The sequence below is a fragment of the Conger conger genome, chromosome 3 (genome assembly GCF_963514075.1).
Source record: "Conger conger chromosome 3, fConCon1.1, whole genome shotgun sequence".
NCBI lineage: Eukaryota > Metazoa > Chordata > Actinopteri > Anguilliformes > Congridae > Conger > Conger conger.
Genome location: NC_083762.1, coordinates 19552346 through 19569949, shown reverse-complemented (window position 1 = coordinate 19569949; position 17604 = coordinate 19552346). Strand labels below are relative to the sequence as shown.

At 44.6% G+C, this 17604-nt stretch overlaps 1 protein-coding gene across 2 annotated transcripts in view; it reads left to right on the top strand.

The window, feature by feature from the left end:
* zbtb4 (zinc finger and BTB domain containing 4) overlaps positions 1 to 17101 on the top strand; it is a 32607-nt gene extending 15506 nt beyond the window's left edge. The window contains exons 1-2 of one of the 2 annotated variants that reach the window (XM_061235379.1): positions 3922 to 4045; positions 8369 to 17101. In XM_061235379.1, the coding sequence (XP_061091363.1) occupies positions 8385 to 13628 (5244 nt within the window). In that variant the 5' untranslated portion in view covers positions 3922 to 4045; positions 8369 to 8384 and the 3' untranslated portion in view covers positions 13629 to 17101. Of the gene's footprint in view, positions 1 to 3921; positions 4046 to 8368 lie in introns of those variants that run through there. The other variant, XM_061235378.1, reaches the window with a different exon arrangement.
* The last annotated feature ends 503 nt before the right edge of the window (positions 17102 to 17604 follow it).

The following is a 17604-nucleotide window of genomic DNA, read 5'->3' as shown; positions in this document are numbered from 1 at the left end:
ACCCTTTTCCTCTGACATCTCTCATTAACCACATGTTTATACCTACAGAACTGCTGCTCACTGGATGCTTTGTTTTTTTTGCAATATTTTTTGCGAAAAGTCTGTTGTGTGTGAAACTCCCAAGCGATCAGCTGTTTCTGAGATACTCAAACCATCCTGTCGGGCACCAACAATCATTTCACGGTCAAAGCCACTGATATAGATCACATTTCTTCTCCATTCTGACATTTGGTCTATACAACAGCTGGACCTCTTGACCACATCTGCATGCTTTTATGCATTTAGTTGCTGCTCATGATTGGCTGATTAAATATTTGCATTAACAAGCTGGTGTACAGGTATACCTAATACATTGTTCACTGAGTGTATAGTATATTTAAGTTTATATATTTGTCACCCATCAGCATGAGAAAAGCCAAATAAACAAACTCTATGGAAAGATGCCACGAAGACAGCCCTTTTTAAGCACAATAAACAAAACCAAACATCTGGAGTTTGCCAAACATAATTGGAATTATGACTGCTATGGTCACATGAGACCAAAATTGAACTTTATCAACATTTTTGGTGGCAAAAGTGAAATACATGCAAGGACAAGCATCTCATACCTACGGTTAAATATGGCGGTGGGTCATTCATGTTTTGGAGATGTTTTGCAGCCAGTGGTCCTGGGCCACTATACACTGTATACTTTACTGTGTGTTCCAGAATTATTGGCACCCTTAATAAAAGTTGAGAAAAAAAGGCTGCATATAATAAACAGCCTGGATAATAATCTATATTTTATGTTCAAACATATAGGATACTATATGCTTTTATTTCAATACATTTACTCTCATGTTTCAATGTGTTTCATTTAGTAGTCATTTTTTCTGAAAACCACAAGTGCAAAAATTATTGCCACCCGTAACAATTATTGTAGATAAAACCAAGCAATGAAATTGCTTGAATTGCAAAGTGAAATTGACAATATCATTTGACTTTAATTTCATTCATCTTAATTTCAAGAAACTATACTGTGTCATTCCATCACTTTTTGTTTTACTAGAGTAAACAAAATTAGGTAACAAGCATGCAAAATCCCTTTGTCAACCATCAGCATGGTAAAAGCCAAAGGATTGTCAATTCAGAAGACACAGATGGTAATTGACAACTCGGGTAATAATAAATAAAAAAACCTAAATGGTTAAACGGCCACTTAGCACTGTAATAAAAACATAGAAACTTGGCAGAAAGAGGATGCAAGTGCATATTATCCCCACGGATGGAAAGGAAGATGGTAAGGTAGGCCATAAGTAAACCAAGGATTTTTGTATAAGAATTACAGAGATTGGTTTTGTCTTGGGGTTACCAAGTAAAATAAAAGCAGAAAATGGCACCTCCGTACCAGCAAACTGTTTGGAAGGGTGGCACAAAGACAGCCCTTACTGAGCACAATAAACCAAACCTCATTGGAATTATGACTGGAAGAGAGTGCTATGATGAGATGAGACCAACATTTCACGTTTTGGCCATATACCCCATAAAAATGTTTGGCAGCAAAATGGAATGCATCTAAGGAGAAGAACCTCATATCTATATTGTGGGGGGAGTCATTGATGTTTTGGAGATGTTATGCTGCCAGTGGTCCAGGGGCACTATTTAATATAGGGGGCTGCCTGTAGCGTAGTGGTTAAGATGCATGACTGGGACTGGTGATTCGATCCTCGGTATAGCCACATTAAGATCTGCACAGCTGTCGGGCCCTTGAGCAAGACCCTTAACCCCACATTGCTCCAGGGGGATTGTCCCCTGCTTAGTCAAACAAATGTAAGTCGCTATGGATAAAAGTGTCAGCCAAATAACATGTAATGTAATATCAATGGCACAATGAATTCAACAAAGTACTTGGAAATCTTGGCAGAAAATCTGGTTGCCGTAACTAGGAAGTCATAGGTAAATTGTCCAGCAGGACAATGACTCCAAGCATACTACATCAAAATCCACTCAGAAATGGTTAGTTAAAACAACAACCATGTTCTGCAATGACCATCTCAGTCGACAGACTGAAATCCCATGACAAACCTGAACTGAACTGAACTGGGGGGTATCCCAAGGATATCAATGATGAGAAAAATTCTTCATGGAGGAATAGTGAAAAATCTCCCGAAATGTGTTCTCTAACATTATCACAAATTATAGGAATAGACTCATGGCTGTCATCTCTGCCAGGGGTATTTGTACAAAGTATTAAATCAGGGGAGCTAATAATTGTGGAATATGTTTTTTGGGAATTTCTTTTTTTTTTTTTGAAAAATGGAAGACTTTGGTTGATTACATTGAAGCATTAATGAAGTGCAATACTTTACGCATGTTGGAAAATAAAGATTATGTCAATAACAGTTCTTTTTTTAGTTTATAGCACTTTTTCTGCCTATTTCTCAAGAGTGGACTCCAGAATTATTGCCCCCCTTGTTAAATATGCACAAACATGCTGTAAACTAAAAAAAGAACACAGTTCTTGACATAAGCTTTATTGTCAATAACTGTTATTTTTTATATATGTATTATATACTCACATGCACACACTCACACACACAGAGTCCCCTGGTAAAAAAGAAAAAAAATATCTGAGTGGATCAGTGGGGAAAAAAAGCGACAAAGTTCTTGCAAAAGCTGGAGAGGTCATAGGAACAACACCCAATCCAAGCGCTGTTTCCATGGAGACAAGTGCGCTGGTATACAAAGGGAAAGGGCAGGAGGGAGGGGGCTGTGGGGGGGCTGCAGAAACGCAAAAGAGAATCAAGGGAAGTGTGAGGGAGGAACGGTTCCAGAAAATTCCACTGCCCCTTCTCATTACCGTGTGTGCTGCTTTCTTTTTTCCTTGCCCGTTTCCCATAGTGCTCTTCTCCTCCTTGCCGAGTCCTATGTCCCTTCTGTCTTTTTTATTTCTTTGCTTAATTTCCACTTTTCTACCCCAAGTCTTTGCCCCACATAGGAGACACACCCCCTTGCGCATAGCACTGCTGTCAGAGATCTGAGATTGCAGCTTGCACGGGAGCAGATTCAAGTAGAGCGTGACTTTATGTGTGAGTTCAAGGTGGGGTTAGACAGAGACAGGAGAAACAGGTGCTGCCCTGCCGCTCAAATATAAACACTGCACAGGTGAATATTATCATCGGCGTGTACATATTCCAGCAGTGAATTGAGATATATTGTATAAAACTGTAGGTTAGTTGCACTTGACCACACCAGCACTTCCCATAAACTGCCACTCGCTTCATGGAAGCAGTAGAAAAAACTAAAATGGAAACCAGCGTGCATCTCTGCCCTTTTCTCCCACTCTTTGATCTCTCTCGTTTCAGCAACTTCGCTCGTTTAGGGAGTCGAGCATCTATTCCAACTATTGTCTGTCCTCCCTCCTCTCTCTCTCTCCGTGTCTCCCCCCCTCTCTGCCCAGTCTTTTTTGTTGGCATGGCTCCTGTTTGTTTTCAGCCATTTTGGGGACTGGCAGTGCTCATAACAAACTGCTTAAATGGCGTCCTCTCGCTCTCCCTCCCTCCCACCCCCCATCTTTCTCCCTCTGTCTATCTATCTATCTATCTATCTATCTATCTATCTATATCTGAGCGTTGTGTATATAAAGTAATGTGTGTGTATATGTATGTATGTGTGTGTTTGAGAGAGAGAGAAGGGAACAACACTTCCAAATAAAAAGAGGATTGGAATCAGAGTAGGAGGGGTGAGGAGAAGGAAAAAGAATGAGGGGGGTACAAAAAAAGAATTCACTCACTGGAAAAAGCAAAAACACCAAGAATCATGTGTCAGAGGCAAAACTGTGAGAGAGGGAGCGAGAGAGAGAGAGGGAGAGAGAGTCGTTCCTGCCCTCTGTCTTTACACACTGCTGCCTGTGTGTGCGCCATCTCTCTCTGCACTCACACGCATACGCACCACACGCACACACACACACACACACAGAACGAGGAAGAGGGAGTGAGAGAGAGCGAGAGAGAGAGAGAGGAGAGAGAACACATCGCAGCAGAGATGCAGCAGGAGGTTTTCCGAGGTACGTTGTCGTCTTGTTGTGTGCTTACCTACCAGAGAAAGGGAGGGAGGAGGAGAATCTTTGACCGATTCATTTCTCTCTTTTTCTTTTTAGCTTGTTTTTTTTTCAATCTCTCCATTGTTGTTGTTTTCGTTTTGTAAGGACGGGGGAAAGTGAAGTGGTTTTTTTTTTTTGCGTTAGTGCGTGTCTGTATGTGTGCGCACGCATGTGTGTGCGGTTAATGAGGGCCTCCTCTCCCTCATCCTCCTCTCCCTCATCCTCCTCTTGTCTCACTCGCTCACCACGCAGTGCTTTTTTCAGGAGCGTGATGACTCGTCTAGCGATTGTGATGTAAAAAGCAGAAAGTTACAATATTAAGAACTCTGCGTAGGTTAGAACTGCTCCGGATCACACCTCAGGAGTGGGCTAAGAGGGCGTAAAAAGAAGATTTTAGAAAAGGAGGCTGTCTTTGTATTTTGGAAGCCTTCCGTTGTTGCGGCTTGGCTTGATTTTCATAATTTTTTGTTAAAATAATAACAAAGAGAATTCAATGTAACATGTGCAAACAAGCTTCCCGAAGGATACATATGCTAGGTAGAGCATTCTGTTCCTAGTTCCCCCTTCCACTACTCATTTGCCTTGTCATAGGAATGACTATTTTCTGTTTTCACTTTTAGTTTTAAGAAAGAAGCTTGTTGCAATAACTAGGAGGGTACATTGACGTCATAGTCCTGCTGTTATTTCCTTGCCCCCCCTTCCCAAAACAAGAAAAAAAAAGTAGGTCTGCCAAATATTTCCACATTCCTCTTTGTCAAGGCTCCTCTAGCCAGCTTTTATTCTCATTGTATAACTATCATAGATAAAACTATCATAAAAGCATAGAGCTCTGGGTCAGAGGTCAGGCGATGGTGCGCACAGTTACAATCAAATGTTTTTGCTCACCAGTTTTTGGTCTTTGGTTGTGCACAGGTTGTTCTACAACACCAGCAAATATGGAAGAAACCATGCATTTGCAAATACATTCAAGTTTTATTCTGCACTGTTGTTGTATTGCTTCAAATACTTTTGGAAAAATGTGACAATTGTCACATCACTCATTTGACCATGGGTCATTGTAAAATTCAAGATGAAAATGGATGTTTATGTCAGTCCCATGTGTTTGTCAGCTTGATAAACCCATTGCTGGTCTGTATTGTTCTACATGCTAAACGATGTCAATGATTTGGTGAATTGGCACTGGTGTTGTACGGCATTTCATGCCCTCATACGTTTGTTCATCATACATTGTCATAAACTTTACATGATTCAGTTGCAGTGACAGAATTATGGAAATGATTTGCTGGGCTGAAATCTGGGAGACCAAGTAAAAGTGCAGCATTTACATGGATGGACTCAGCAGAGCACAGAGAGGCATGCAAAATCAACACGATACCACAGTTTTATTCTCAGGAAAATGGTTTGGGCATGCTGTGTAAGATCTTAAAGACAAGGAAACCATGAAATCTGTACAAGGAAGAGTTGTGTTTGAAGTAAGACCCCCCCCCCCCCCACACCACCCCATATCCCCCTTCCCTCCCCTCAATCCTCAGCTGGCTGACTTGGTGATGTTTTTTGGCCGGAGGTTGTCCAGAGTTCAGGCTCTAACGACAGCCCCCTCTTTACAGTCCAACTGCTGCCCTGACAGGCCGGGCCCCTGCAGTGACCAGCACAGAGAAAGGCAGCACTCACACTTTCCCATTCCATCTCCACTCCCTTCAGCCGATTACTGATATCTCATGCTCTCCCATTTCAAGTGTGTCCACCACACACTTGATGATTTCATATTTAGTCACCAAGGCACAACATTATTCGTATACACAGTGCAGTGTGGTACCCATTTCTTTAGCATTAACTTAATTCTCATTACCATTTTCTTTGTTGTGCATTAGGTATTATACTTATATATGAGTGTGTGTGTGCACAGGTGCGTGTGTGCTTATTGATTCATGGCTTCACCGGCTGGCCTTAGGCAAAAAAAAATTGTATACCAAACAGTATATTGCAATACACATATTAAGAACAGCAAATTGTCGTTTTTATGCATGCACATTTAGAGAAAGCGGAAATGAGTGAAAGACAAACCAAGAGTCTTGGGGGGTTAAAGATTCATGTGGCTTCAGTTGCTTTATGTAGGCCAAGCCAATGTACTGATCCGTGATCACAGAATTTTGAGAGTTTGGGGCCCTGGTCATTCTGAGCTTATGCTGGTAGCCCACAGTGCTCTAGTGTTGCTTGTGAACAGGGCTCAGTTTGCTGAGAGAGGCGGAGCTGTGCCGTGCCGGCCTCTGTAGGTTCAGAGCTGGATTGGCAGGGCTCACAGGGTCAGACTGAGCGTGTGTGAGGGGGAGGGGAGAGCGAGGCACCCCTGTCACGCTTGGCCAGTCTGTTGTGCAGGACCTGTTTGTGGAGAGGCACTACGTGCGTCAGAGAGAGACGGAGAGAAAAACTGAGGGGGAGGTGGACCAGCTTTCTCATCCACAGCAAATCAGAGAAATACTGGATAAAACTGGAGATTTTTAAGCTAAAAATTCATCCGGTTGCGTGCTAGTTTGTATGCTTGTGTCTGAATTGAAATATTGTTCTCTAGATACCATTCTATCAGTTACTGTGCATTTATTTGTGTGTTTTTGTATCAGAGTGGCTGTTATTGGTGTTTCAGTGTGTGCAGTGCCCATATGTCTGTCGTTTGTGTCTTATGTTTGTCGTGTTTATACAATATATTGGACTGAGTAGTCTTCTAATCCATCAGTGTACATGGCTTTTTGTGTATCAGTGTTGATGTGTGTCTGTTTGTCCATCAGTGTGACAGTGAACTATGTGAGTTCCTTTTTCCAGTGTCCCTCAGTCTCTCTCTCTCCCTCCTCTTCTCTCTGCAATAACAGTGCTGACCTAGTTTCTGTCTGTTCAGGGCTGCTTGTGGAATTTTACAGAGGCCTGCCTCCTGCTTGGGCCGACGGGGCAGGAATGCAGGCGGAAAAGCATGACAGAGGATTTTTCCTCTGTCGCATCATTATGGCCCAACTGCCATTCTCCCTCATAGACCTGCTGCATATGCGTCACATAAAAATAAAAAAAACCATAACATTGCACATTAGAGGTTCTTTTTAAATATGAATTTTAAAAAGAAACAACAAGCATTTCCGCCATCTTGGCTGATTCATAATTGCAATGTGGGAGTGGTGTGCCCGTCTCCAAGCTAGGTTGCGACAAATCAGACCGGATACAGAAAGCGGAAAAAACAAGCCCCCTCCCCAAAAGGTTAGTCTTGTGCCCCAGCCAGAGGATGCAAGTGATTGCCCAGGGCAGCAAGCCGCTTACGGTGGAAATTGGCCCTTTTTTCTTCCTGTTTAGAGTGGACCTATTTTAGGTTCTCCTGGCTATGTATAAGTCAGCACTCTATTTCAGGAAATCGTGATTAAATCTGAATGGCTTTCAATTAGGGAATGTGAAGGGAATGTCGTGGCATGGTGGAGCTGATCTCCAAAATGCCTTCCTAGGTTTTGCCATGCTAAAACCAAAATCTCTTCTGCTGTAGATTGTGCCCCTCAAATCCTGCCCCCCACATATTTTCTACATGGCATTAAAACAGTCCCTCACACAGTTCATTGGGTTTAATTTTGTTATATAATTCTTATTATAAATATGCAGCTGCAAATAAATTCCAAAGCTACATTTGCAATCATTCGGAAATAGATGTGCGTGCATCTCAGTAGTGCAACTGCTGCTGACGTCTGTACGCTCATTAACCAGTGATGTATTTCCATAATACTACCCTTGTGGCAGTTATTTCTTCTGGTTTTTTTATTTGTTTTCATTTTGTTTTCTTACTGTGTATCTGAAGCAAGGGATCTAACCTACAGATCCATGCAACAGATGCCTGTATGCGTAACAAAGATATAACATGACAGCTCCAGTTTAAAGGCCAGTTACCAAATTTAGCAGTTACCGTAAAAAAATTTTTTTTCTCTACCTTGCTGTGATACCCAAAAAATAAGACACTGCATAAACATACTTTTTGGCTAAAGTTTGGCAATACTATGAGTAAACGATGGTCCTCACCCCTGTTTCTGGAAAGTTGCAAGGTGTGCTGGTTTTTGTTTCTACCTTAATATCAGCAACCAATTCAGACTCAAGAAACCAGGTGTGGTGAGTTAACTGTAATTAACTGGATTAACAGCCAACATTAACAGCAAAAGCCTGCACACCCCGTTGCTCTCCAGGAACAGGAGTGAGGACCACTGCTCTAAAATATGCTTGACTATGTATATATGTGTGAAGAATTATGTCCGTTCTATTTCTTCACAGGTTTTGGGGTGCGGTCATGGTGTCCCAGGCAGAGGTCTGGGACCCCTTCCATGCAGGCACTCTCCTCTCGCAGCTGAACGAGCAGCGGCTGGCCGGCCCTGCACCCTTCTGTGACATCACACTTATTGCCTCTGACGACGCCAAATTCCGTGCACACCAGAGTGTCTTGGCCGCTTGTAGCCCCTACTTCCGTGAGCTGCTTTCACCTCCAGCTCCTTCACCTTCCCCTTCAGAATCTGCTCTCCCTAGGAAGGACAGGGTACTGGAGTTGCCCCAGCTTCAATCTAGAGTGCTGTCTGACCTGCTGGACTACATCTACACCTCCCGTGTTCCCCAGCACGGTTCAAGGGGGACCCAGCAGCTCTCTGAGGCAGGCCGAAGCCTGGGCGTGCCTTTTCTGGCTGGCCTATTGGGGAAAGACTCACGTCTTATCAAAAGCAAAATCAGGCAGGATAAAACTGAAAGGATGGAAGGAACTGACAAGGTTGCCATTGCCAAGAGCGCAAAAACATTTTTTTCTGTTCCCCTCAGTGTGCCTTTCCCTGACCTCTCAGCACAAAATCACATCCCCCCCTCACACTCCCCATCCTCTTCTTCTGCCTGCATAACAGACCCAGAGGAGACATCATGGAAGTTAGCCACTAAGGTGGATAAGAAAATACAGCACATGACTGGCCATTCACCAACCTCCCCCATTGATCTAACTGCACCAACTAAGAAGGACCCTCCATCCACATCCCCCTCCTCTGTGACCGGCACTGTTCCCCAATTTATGAACCTCCCTCTGTTGCCTGCATCCAGGACAGGACTGGTGTTTCCAGCGGGGGGAAAGGGTGACAGCTTCCCTGCAAGCATGGACTCTGAGTGCTCTACCACAGAGACAGCGCAGATCCTGTTCAACCTGAGTGCCATGGCCTTCCAGGGCCAGGGGCCTCTAGAGCCAGATAGAGTTGAGCATGGTTCAGGGATCAAGCAGGGGAGAACAGAAAGCCCAACAACAGGACCAAGTCTGCCCCAACCTAACCCTCTTCCTCCTCCTCTCACTCCTCCAGCACCCAATGACTCCTCATCTGTGTCCTCAGAGCCTGATCTCCTATGTGGGGTTTGTCACCGCCTCTTCAGCTCTGCCTCTTCCCTCACTGTTCACATGCGACTTCATCGTGGGGGGCGAGCTCTCAGCTGTCGGCACTGTGGCAAAGCCTTCATTCACAACAAGAGACTACAATCCCACGAAGCTGCCTGTAGACAAGCTTCACCTGCCCTGCATGTCCCCACCAAGCAAGAACCACCAGAGGACATTGAGGAGAGTGAACAAGGAGGAGGACAAGTCGGGCAGCCAGAGCAAGGTCGCATGGGAGCTGGCCGACCCTTGAAGAAAGGACGGCCCTTTCTAGGACGACACCACCGCCCCTTCCCGCACGCTGATCTGCTGGCTGAGGAGGACCACTTTGTAAAGGTTGTGGATGGACACATAATTTACTTCTGCACTGTATGTGAGCGCTCCTACATGACACTCTCTAGCCTCAAGCGTCACTCCAATGTGCATTCCTGGCGTCGCAAGTACCCTTGCCACTTCTGTGATAAGGTCTTTGCCCTTGCAGAGTATCGTACAAAGCATGAGGTCTGGCACACAGGAGAACGCCGCTACCAATGCATCTTCTGCTGGGAGGCATTTGCCACCTATTACAACCTCAAAACACACCAGAAGGCCTTTCATGGTATCAGTCCTGGCCTCATCTCCAGTGAGAAGACTGCTAATGGTGGCTACAAGCAGAAGGTCAATGCCCTTAAGCTGTACCGGCTGCTACCTATGCGGTCCCAGAAACGGCCCTACAAGACATACAGTCAGTCCCTCACTGATAGTTTGCTGTTGCCTCCAGAATCGGCAAAGCCCTTGTCATTACCCTTGGACTGCAGCTTGCCTACACCTCTGGACCCCAGTCAGTTACACTCTCTAATCAGTGACAGTCATCCCCCAGATTTACTTACTGACCCCAGCAAGTTCACCTTTGGAGTTAACTCAGATAACTTAGGTCTCGGGGAACCCTCAAAACTCACAGATGCTAAGTCAGATGTGCAATTGAGGATGAGCAAGGAAGAGCCAACTGATGGAGAGCAAGCAGGCAGCAGTGGAAGTGCTATCTTACCAGGCAGCAGCAACATACAACTACCAAGGGACTACTCTGGCTCCATTGCTCCTGTCTCTTCTGTCATCACCTATGGACATCCTAAACCTTCAGTCATCAAGCATGGCACAGCTGTCTCCTCCTCTGTCATTGTCCACAGCAACCAAATCTCTTCAGGGGGTGACAGAAACTTCCTCAACTCAAGTTCAACCTCTGATAACAGTCAGCTGCCCTCCAAAGCAGCCCATAGGCCCATGAAAAAGCAGGTACTGAAAAATTATGTCCAGTCTCAGAAAGAGGAGGGTGTATCCACTGCAGAGGAAGTGGAGGACAAGCAGGTAGTGGCAGGGGAGGAAAAGAGCAAACCTCAGAAGGGCCGCAGGGCCCACAAGGGAGTGACCTACACAGCAAAGCCAGCCTGCGTAGCAGGGGTGGCAGAGATCAGGGGTTCTGCGCCACTTTGCCAGATCACTGTGCGGATTGGGGAGGAGGCTATTGTCAAGCGGAGCATCTCTGAGACAGACTTGATGAGAGACAAGAGTCTGTCACCCAGCAAAGCCAAAAAGACTGACGCTAGCTCACAAGATCCAACAGAACCCTACCGTTCCCATACCCACCACCACCGTCACAGACATCATGCACACCGCAGTTCCAGTGAGCTGGAAGAGGGGGATAGCTGGAGGAAGAGCCCCAAAGCTCCCAAGATAGCTAAAGTCCGAGAATACTATTTCCGTCAGGAGGTGAGAGAAGAGGAAAGTGACCAGGATGCAGAGGACAATCTGTGGCGGCCTTACTATACCTACAAACCCAAGCGAAAATCCTTGCATGTACAGAAAGTGAAGAAGTCTACCTGGCAGCGGCACCTGCGTTATAAGCGTTCTTTGAGGTTAATAAGAAGGACAGAGCGGGTCATGGACCACAGTGTCAAGGAGGGGGAGGAAGATGAGGACGAGGAGGAAGTAGAGGAAGAACTAGTAAAAAAAGATGGAACACAGGGGCACAAAAAATGTTCAAGTACCAGTTCTGTTCTCTCAACAGAGAAACAGCAACAGGACACTGCAGAGGAAAATGAATCGCAGTGTAGGATACACCCTACTAAGTCACTCACGGAAGCCTCTTCTAATTGCACAAGCAAACAAGAGCATCTCCAAACAATGAAGAAGGCATCTGAGTGTGGGACCTGTGGGCGCTGGTTTTCCACTGCACGAAAGCGGGACAGACATGAGCTCACACACCTTCTAGAGTTTGTGTGTTTGAAGTGTCATGAGTCATTCCCCTCCCAGGCCCTGTTGGATGAGCACCATAGAACTCAGCATGTTCAAGTTGACCACATTTCCTCCCTGTCACAAAATCAGCCAGTTGACACAGATGTGGACATGGTGATGGAGACAGAAGTGGAGAAGGCTGTACCTGGAAAAGGTAGTCCGGGTCGTGTAGGTCGGAGGCCCTCTGTGAGACACATATGTCCCCACTGCGGTAAGGTGTGCAAAACAGCTGCTGCACTGGGTCGGCACACTAAACGCCATGAGGTAGACAGCCCCATTATAGATAGAGAGGATGAATGTGGGACTATAGCCCCAGTCATGGAGGCACTGTCTACAGCATCAGCAGAGCTATCATCAAGCACAGAGTCAAATACTAAAAATGACCATGCTCAGGCTATCCCAGTCATCAATTATCCCAAGGTGGCCCCTCAGTCTGTTGACAACATTGAGTCACAAGGTCCTAATTTTTCACGGGAAAGCAAAGCAGAGCCCCAGACACTTGGTGCATTTGGAGATTCAGAGCACAAAGACAAAGGTCCTAGTGCTGTCAGCGACCCCAGTCCCGAGTACAGTGAGCTTGCCCAGACCAGCCCCAGCTCGAGACCTGACAGACTTGAAGCCTCATCGACCAGCCTTCATAGTGTGTTGGTTTTGAGCAGAAAAGGCATCCATGACCCAACTTGTTCCTACAAAATATCCAGAGAAAGAAGGGCAGAGGATCAGGTAAGCTGCAAAAGCAGCCCTGTGCAAATGGAAAAAGTAAATGACACTTCTGTGCATGGGACATCTGGGACTTCTGTGCAGGAAAGAGCCAATGTTGAAATAGCGGGGCCCTTGACAGCAGTGCCCAGTGGAGGTGAGGATTCACAGTGTGGAGTGACTGCAGATTTAAAGAATGAGGGCACTCCCAATCAGGGGACTATGAGAGTTCCGGCTAAAGTGGAGAAGCCCCTGGTTGCTCAGAACCTCCGGTTACCAGCTACGTCCAGAAGCTCCAGCACTGTCCACGCACAAGATTTATCAGTGGCATCTATAATAAGGGAGCGGGAGTTAAGCCACTCTGCCACAGGAAAGGTAAAGGTCCAAAGAGAGCAGCAGAGGGACAGGGAGGCAACTCTCTTAGTGCCTAAGCAGGAGGTAGAGACTCCAGCAGCATCTCCTGAGTACTCCATTATACAAACCCCTGTGAGCACTGTTTCGCAGAGGCACTCCAAATCACCCCATCGTTCCCCAAATGCATCTGACCTGTTGGCACGGGCACATCTGGAGGCACCCTCTTCACTGCATAGCACCCGGGGCTCTGAGAGACAGGGACGTCACCTGCCATCATGCTCCTCTGGGGTGAATGAGAATGCCTCTACTAACACATTGCTTCATTCCCGGCTGCCTCAATCGGAGGCTGAACCTGACGAGGACCCCTCATCAGCAACTACAGGCCATTGTGGGGAGGCTAAGTACCCAGTCCAGGAGTTCCCTTTGCCCCTTATCATGCCTGGGGGTTGCCGCTCCAGTAAGAAACATGAAGAAAACATCCTTGTGTCCTATCCAGCCAACCCTCTTCCTTTTGCACCACTGGGGAAGATGGGTGCCAATGGGGACTTAGCCAAGCTACCATTCTACCCTGACCCTTACCACCTGCTGTATAGCCCACAGCTGCTTGCCTACCCCTACAACCTGGCTGCTCTGCCCATGGCTCTGAACATGATGGCCCCAGAGGAAAAGGTGGAACCACTGCCCTTCCTGCCAGCCCTCTTCAACTATGCTGCTGGCCCATATGCAGGTGCAGTGCCACACCATCTAGTGGCCAATCCAAGCCACTACAGCAACAGCAGTGGCAACAACAAGAAGCGGGACAGCACCAACCCATAGGAGGAAACACAGCAATGAAATATTAAAAAGACAGGTGGGCTTTTGAGGGAAGTGTTTTTGCTCCAAGGTGACTGAATGCACTTGAACAATCCCTGCCTCCCTTTTGTAAAGTTAAGTAGTGATAAGACCTAGTCAACTTTAGAGGAGGGGTAAAGGGCAGAGGGGTTGGAGAGGGAGTTCAACAGGGGAGGATGTAGGACAAACAGAGAAAGACACCCCTCTCCCTCCCCTATCCATCTAGCACTTCCAGTACACCTCTCTCCTTTTATTCTTTCTTTCTGTAGTAGTACTAGAGCTCGATTAACTGTCTTTCAGAAGCGTTATAATAATAATATCTATAATATAACAATAATAACAGCTAACAGGGTGTGTGTTTTGCAAAAATTAGTTCAGTCTGCTTCCCTTTATAGTGACCGCAAAAAAGAAAAAAAAAACAGGCTGGTTATGTTTTAGAAAAGAAAAGGGATGAGTCTGAAAGGCCATCACTCTAGTGGAGTTACGAGTGTAACTTGACTGTCATTGTGTGAATGTCAGAGTGTGCATGTATATATGTGTGTGGTTGAATTAACTTGTGTGTGCGTGTGTGTGTGCATGTGTACGTGCGCACTTTTGCATGTGTGTTAGCATGTATGTTCCCATACACACACACACACACACACATATATAAATATGTATATATATATGTGTGTGTGTGTACTACACATTCATACTTGTGCAAGCACTTGAGAATGTACATGTAGATACATGCATTTGTGTGCACATAAATACTTGCTCTAGTGTTTGCCTGTGTGTGTGTGTGTTTGTTTGTTTGTTTGTTTGTTTGTCTGTATGTTGGCGTGGATGCGCGTGCCAGGCCATCTGCTCAAGAAATGACCCATTCCAGGGAGCTCTGTGGTCTGACCATCATTCCTGTGCTATGGTCAAGTTGTTGTATGTCAGTGTGTAGAAATATTAGATCCACAGTCCACCCTGCAAATTATGAAGTAGCAATCCCAGAAGCTAGATGGCTGGAACCGATTCTGTAATAGCAAGCAAGGTAACTGACCATTAAGTGCAACGTTTGGAAGTTTGTGATACCTCAACTAAGAGAACACAGTGGTCACATGGCATAAAGCCAGTTTGAGGGTCTCCTGCATTTTGGGGTTTGCACAAAGCGGCTTGACACGCTAAAGTTCAACATTGTTCACAATGGTGAACACCATCAGTAACAGAATGAAGCTTATATGACACTTTATGTGAAAATGGCCACTGGGCAAGAACTGTAGAACAGATGCCAGGTGATGTACTTCCAATTCTCCTATTACTCATCTCATCTCTTCCAGTAATGAAAAAAATCAGTCAACCTAATCTTTAGTGGCCTTTTTCTTTTGTCCCCAGTGTCCCCAAAGACACACTCCATTTGCTTGGCTGAGTCTGAGAGTGTAAGAGTATTGAGAAAGGGAAGCAAGGGAGAAAGAGATGGAAACACAGTGACGTCTGTGTTATCCCGGTAGAGACACATGGAGGGAAAGTGCAGCCAAGTTTGTAGCTCTAATGGAGCTTCTTCAGCAACAACAAAAACCCTCCTGGATATTCATGGGAAGGGGGAGTTTGTGTGAGCAACTTTGTACATTGATACATGCTGGACGGGCACTGTAGCAGTCAGAGAGTGTCCAGCATTTTTGGTCCTTCCAGCTCTTTTTGTTTCCTCCTGTGTCTGCTGTGTTCAAATGAGGGGTTGATGTCATCCAATAGACCTGGTCCCTAGCTGGAAAAAGCCTGGGCATAACGTCCGCTGCAATGGAGATCCCCATATACCCCTTGTGGCTTTACTGTTATGTGTATCTCTGCATTTTTATTTGTTTGTTTGTTTGTTTGTTTGTTTGTTTGTTTTTTATATGATGTTCTGTTTGTTTTACATTTCCCCTTTTGCCAGACAGAAGAGGGTTCTGCAAAAAAGGGTTTTGAGTACACAGATAAATGAATGTAATTTAGTCATGTGTTGAACGAAGTTGAAAACAAAACAAAAGGTAGATGGATTATTTTTTACTGACTTGAATAATGACAGGTGAAACAGTCGCAGCCACTCCATGTTTAAGTCTGGTATATATACTGTAGTCCTATAGGAAACATGTCAAGAAACTTGGGTTCTGTAATCACAAAGCATGAGCAGCACTTGCCTCCTTGCAGTATCAACTCCGATAACTCTCACTTACTCCTGTCAGTCTGTTCTTTTCTCCGTCTCTTTTTATTTTCAGTTGTACCCATCTCCTATTTTCTCCCATTATGTTCCAAAATATTAAACCAAAAAGAGCAGCTGCCACAGTTTTCCTCAGTCAGTATGGGAGCTGTCCAACCTTGCCCCCCGCCCCATTTCCCAGCACTTTACACCCTGCCATTGAAGTTTGTACGTCTGAAAATGTGTGATGAAACCGCAACACTGTTAGTTTCCGGAGGGCACCGAGCACAGCGTGACAAACTGCAGGAGCTCATATGGCACCACTCGGGTGTGGTTACAAGCCTTTTGTGTTGAGAAAAAAAGGAAAGCCAACATAAATCTGCCTAAGCACTATATATCCAGGGTGTAATGCCAGCTTCTTTTAAATTTTGCTCCAGTCAAATCTCCTGCCACTTTTTTGTGAATAAACCAATTAGGTGGAATTCAGCCTACACGTAGGCTTCTTGCAATCATACTGCAACATCTTGAGTACATTTCTGATCAGGCTCTTATTAAACAGACATACCCTGATACACAGAAACTAGTCCGAAGTGGCAGCTATTGATATCTCCTGACCCTGTGACTATTTGTTCACTTCAAATTGGACACCTCAATATCAGTCCTTGAGCAGGTATTTATATTCCACTGCTATAAAAGTGTTCTTGGGGTTCAAGAATTAATGCCCATGTTTTTCCTAATGTTATAAAATACAATCTCAGAGAAAGCCTGAAAACCAGCAAAGATAGGAAAATATTGGTATGCTGTAGGCATTACAACTGGATTCTCAAACATACAACATACAGCCAATTTTAGAGTACTGAATCTATATAATTCCTTATTTTGGTATTGGTGAGGAATCTTCATTCTCTTCTTTCATTAAAATGAAGCCCTTCAAGATGCATGAGGGAATTTTTCAGATTATGTGATTGGCAGTGGAGTTGGAGAATAGGCAGTGGCTAAATGTGTTGACATTTATTGAAGTTCACTGTTAAAGTCATGTGGCTACTGTCTGGTAATGTTTAATTGTCAGAGTGATGATGTATAATTGCTTGAACAGCCCACAGAGTCAGGAGGGCTTTTCACACATTGTGAGATTGTAACGTTCATTGACCACTTTATAACTTAATCTGATAAAAAAAAGGCTTGTAGCCACACATTGCCCCATATACCCCAAATATCTAATCTCCCCATCATTTTTCTTTCTTTGTATCAGATCTCTTTTTCCCCCCACTCTTCTTGCAACAATCAAAAATAAAGTATTAACCTGACAACCCAACATGTTTTGTGCCTCTTATTACTCAATAAATTCCATATACAGTATCATGAATCTATGTTTTAACAATTGTTGTAATGTCAGTTCCTTACCACTAGAGAGGGATATATAAACGCAATATGATCTTAACTACAGTATTGTCCAGTACAGTACAGTCAAGCTTTTTGCTAATAATACAGTGATTTAAATATTATGAAGGCTTTCAAGATTATACATTATGCTGTTTTCCCAGGGTGAATGTTGCTGGAGTGGGGCACAATATGATAAATTCTACAGGTCCTGGAGCACCTGTTAAGATAGACATCATCATGAACACCAGTACATACCAAGATATTTCAATAAAAAAACAATGACCCCCCCCACCCCCCTTCTAATGAGTTTAAAAGATTTCAATTTTCATTAAAAATTTTTACTTTTGAATGCAATACACTACTGATGATCTGCTTATCGAAGTACACATATCAAATCATTAAATGTTTATAGACAAGTTTATACAGTTTAAAGCA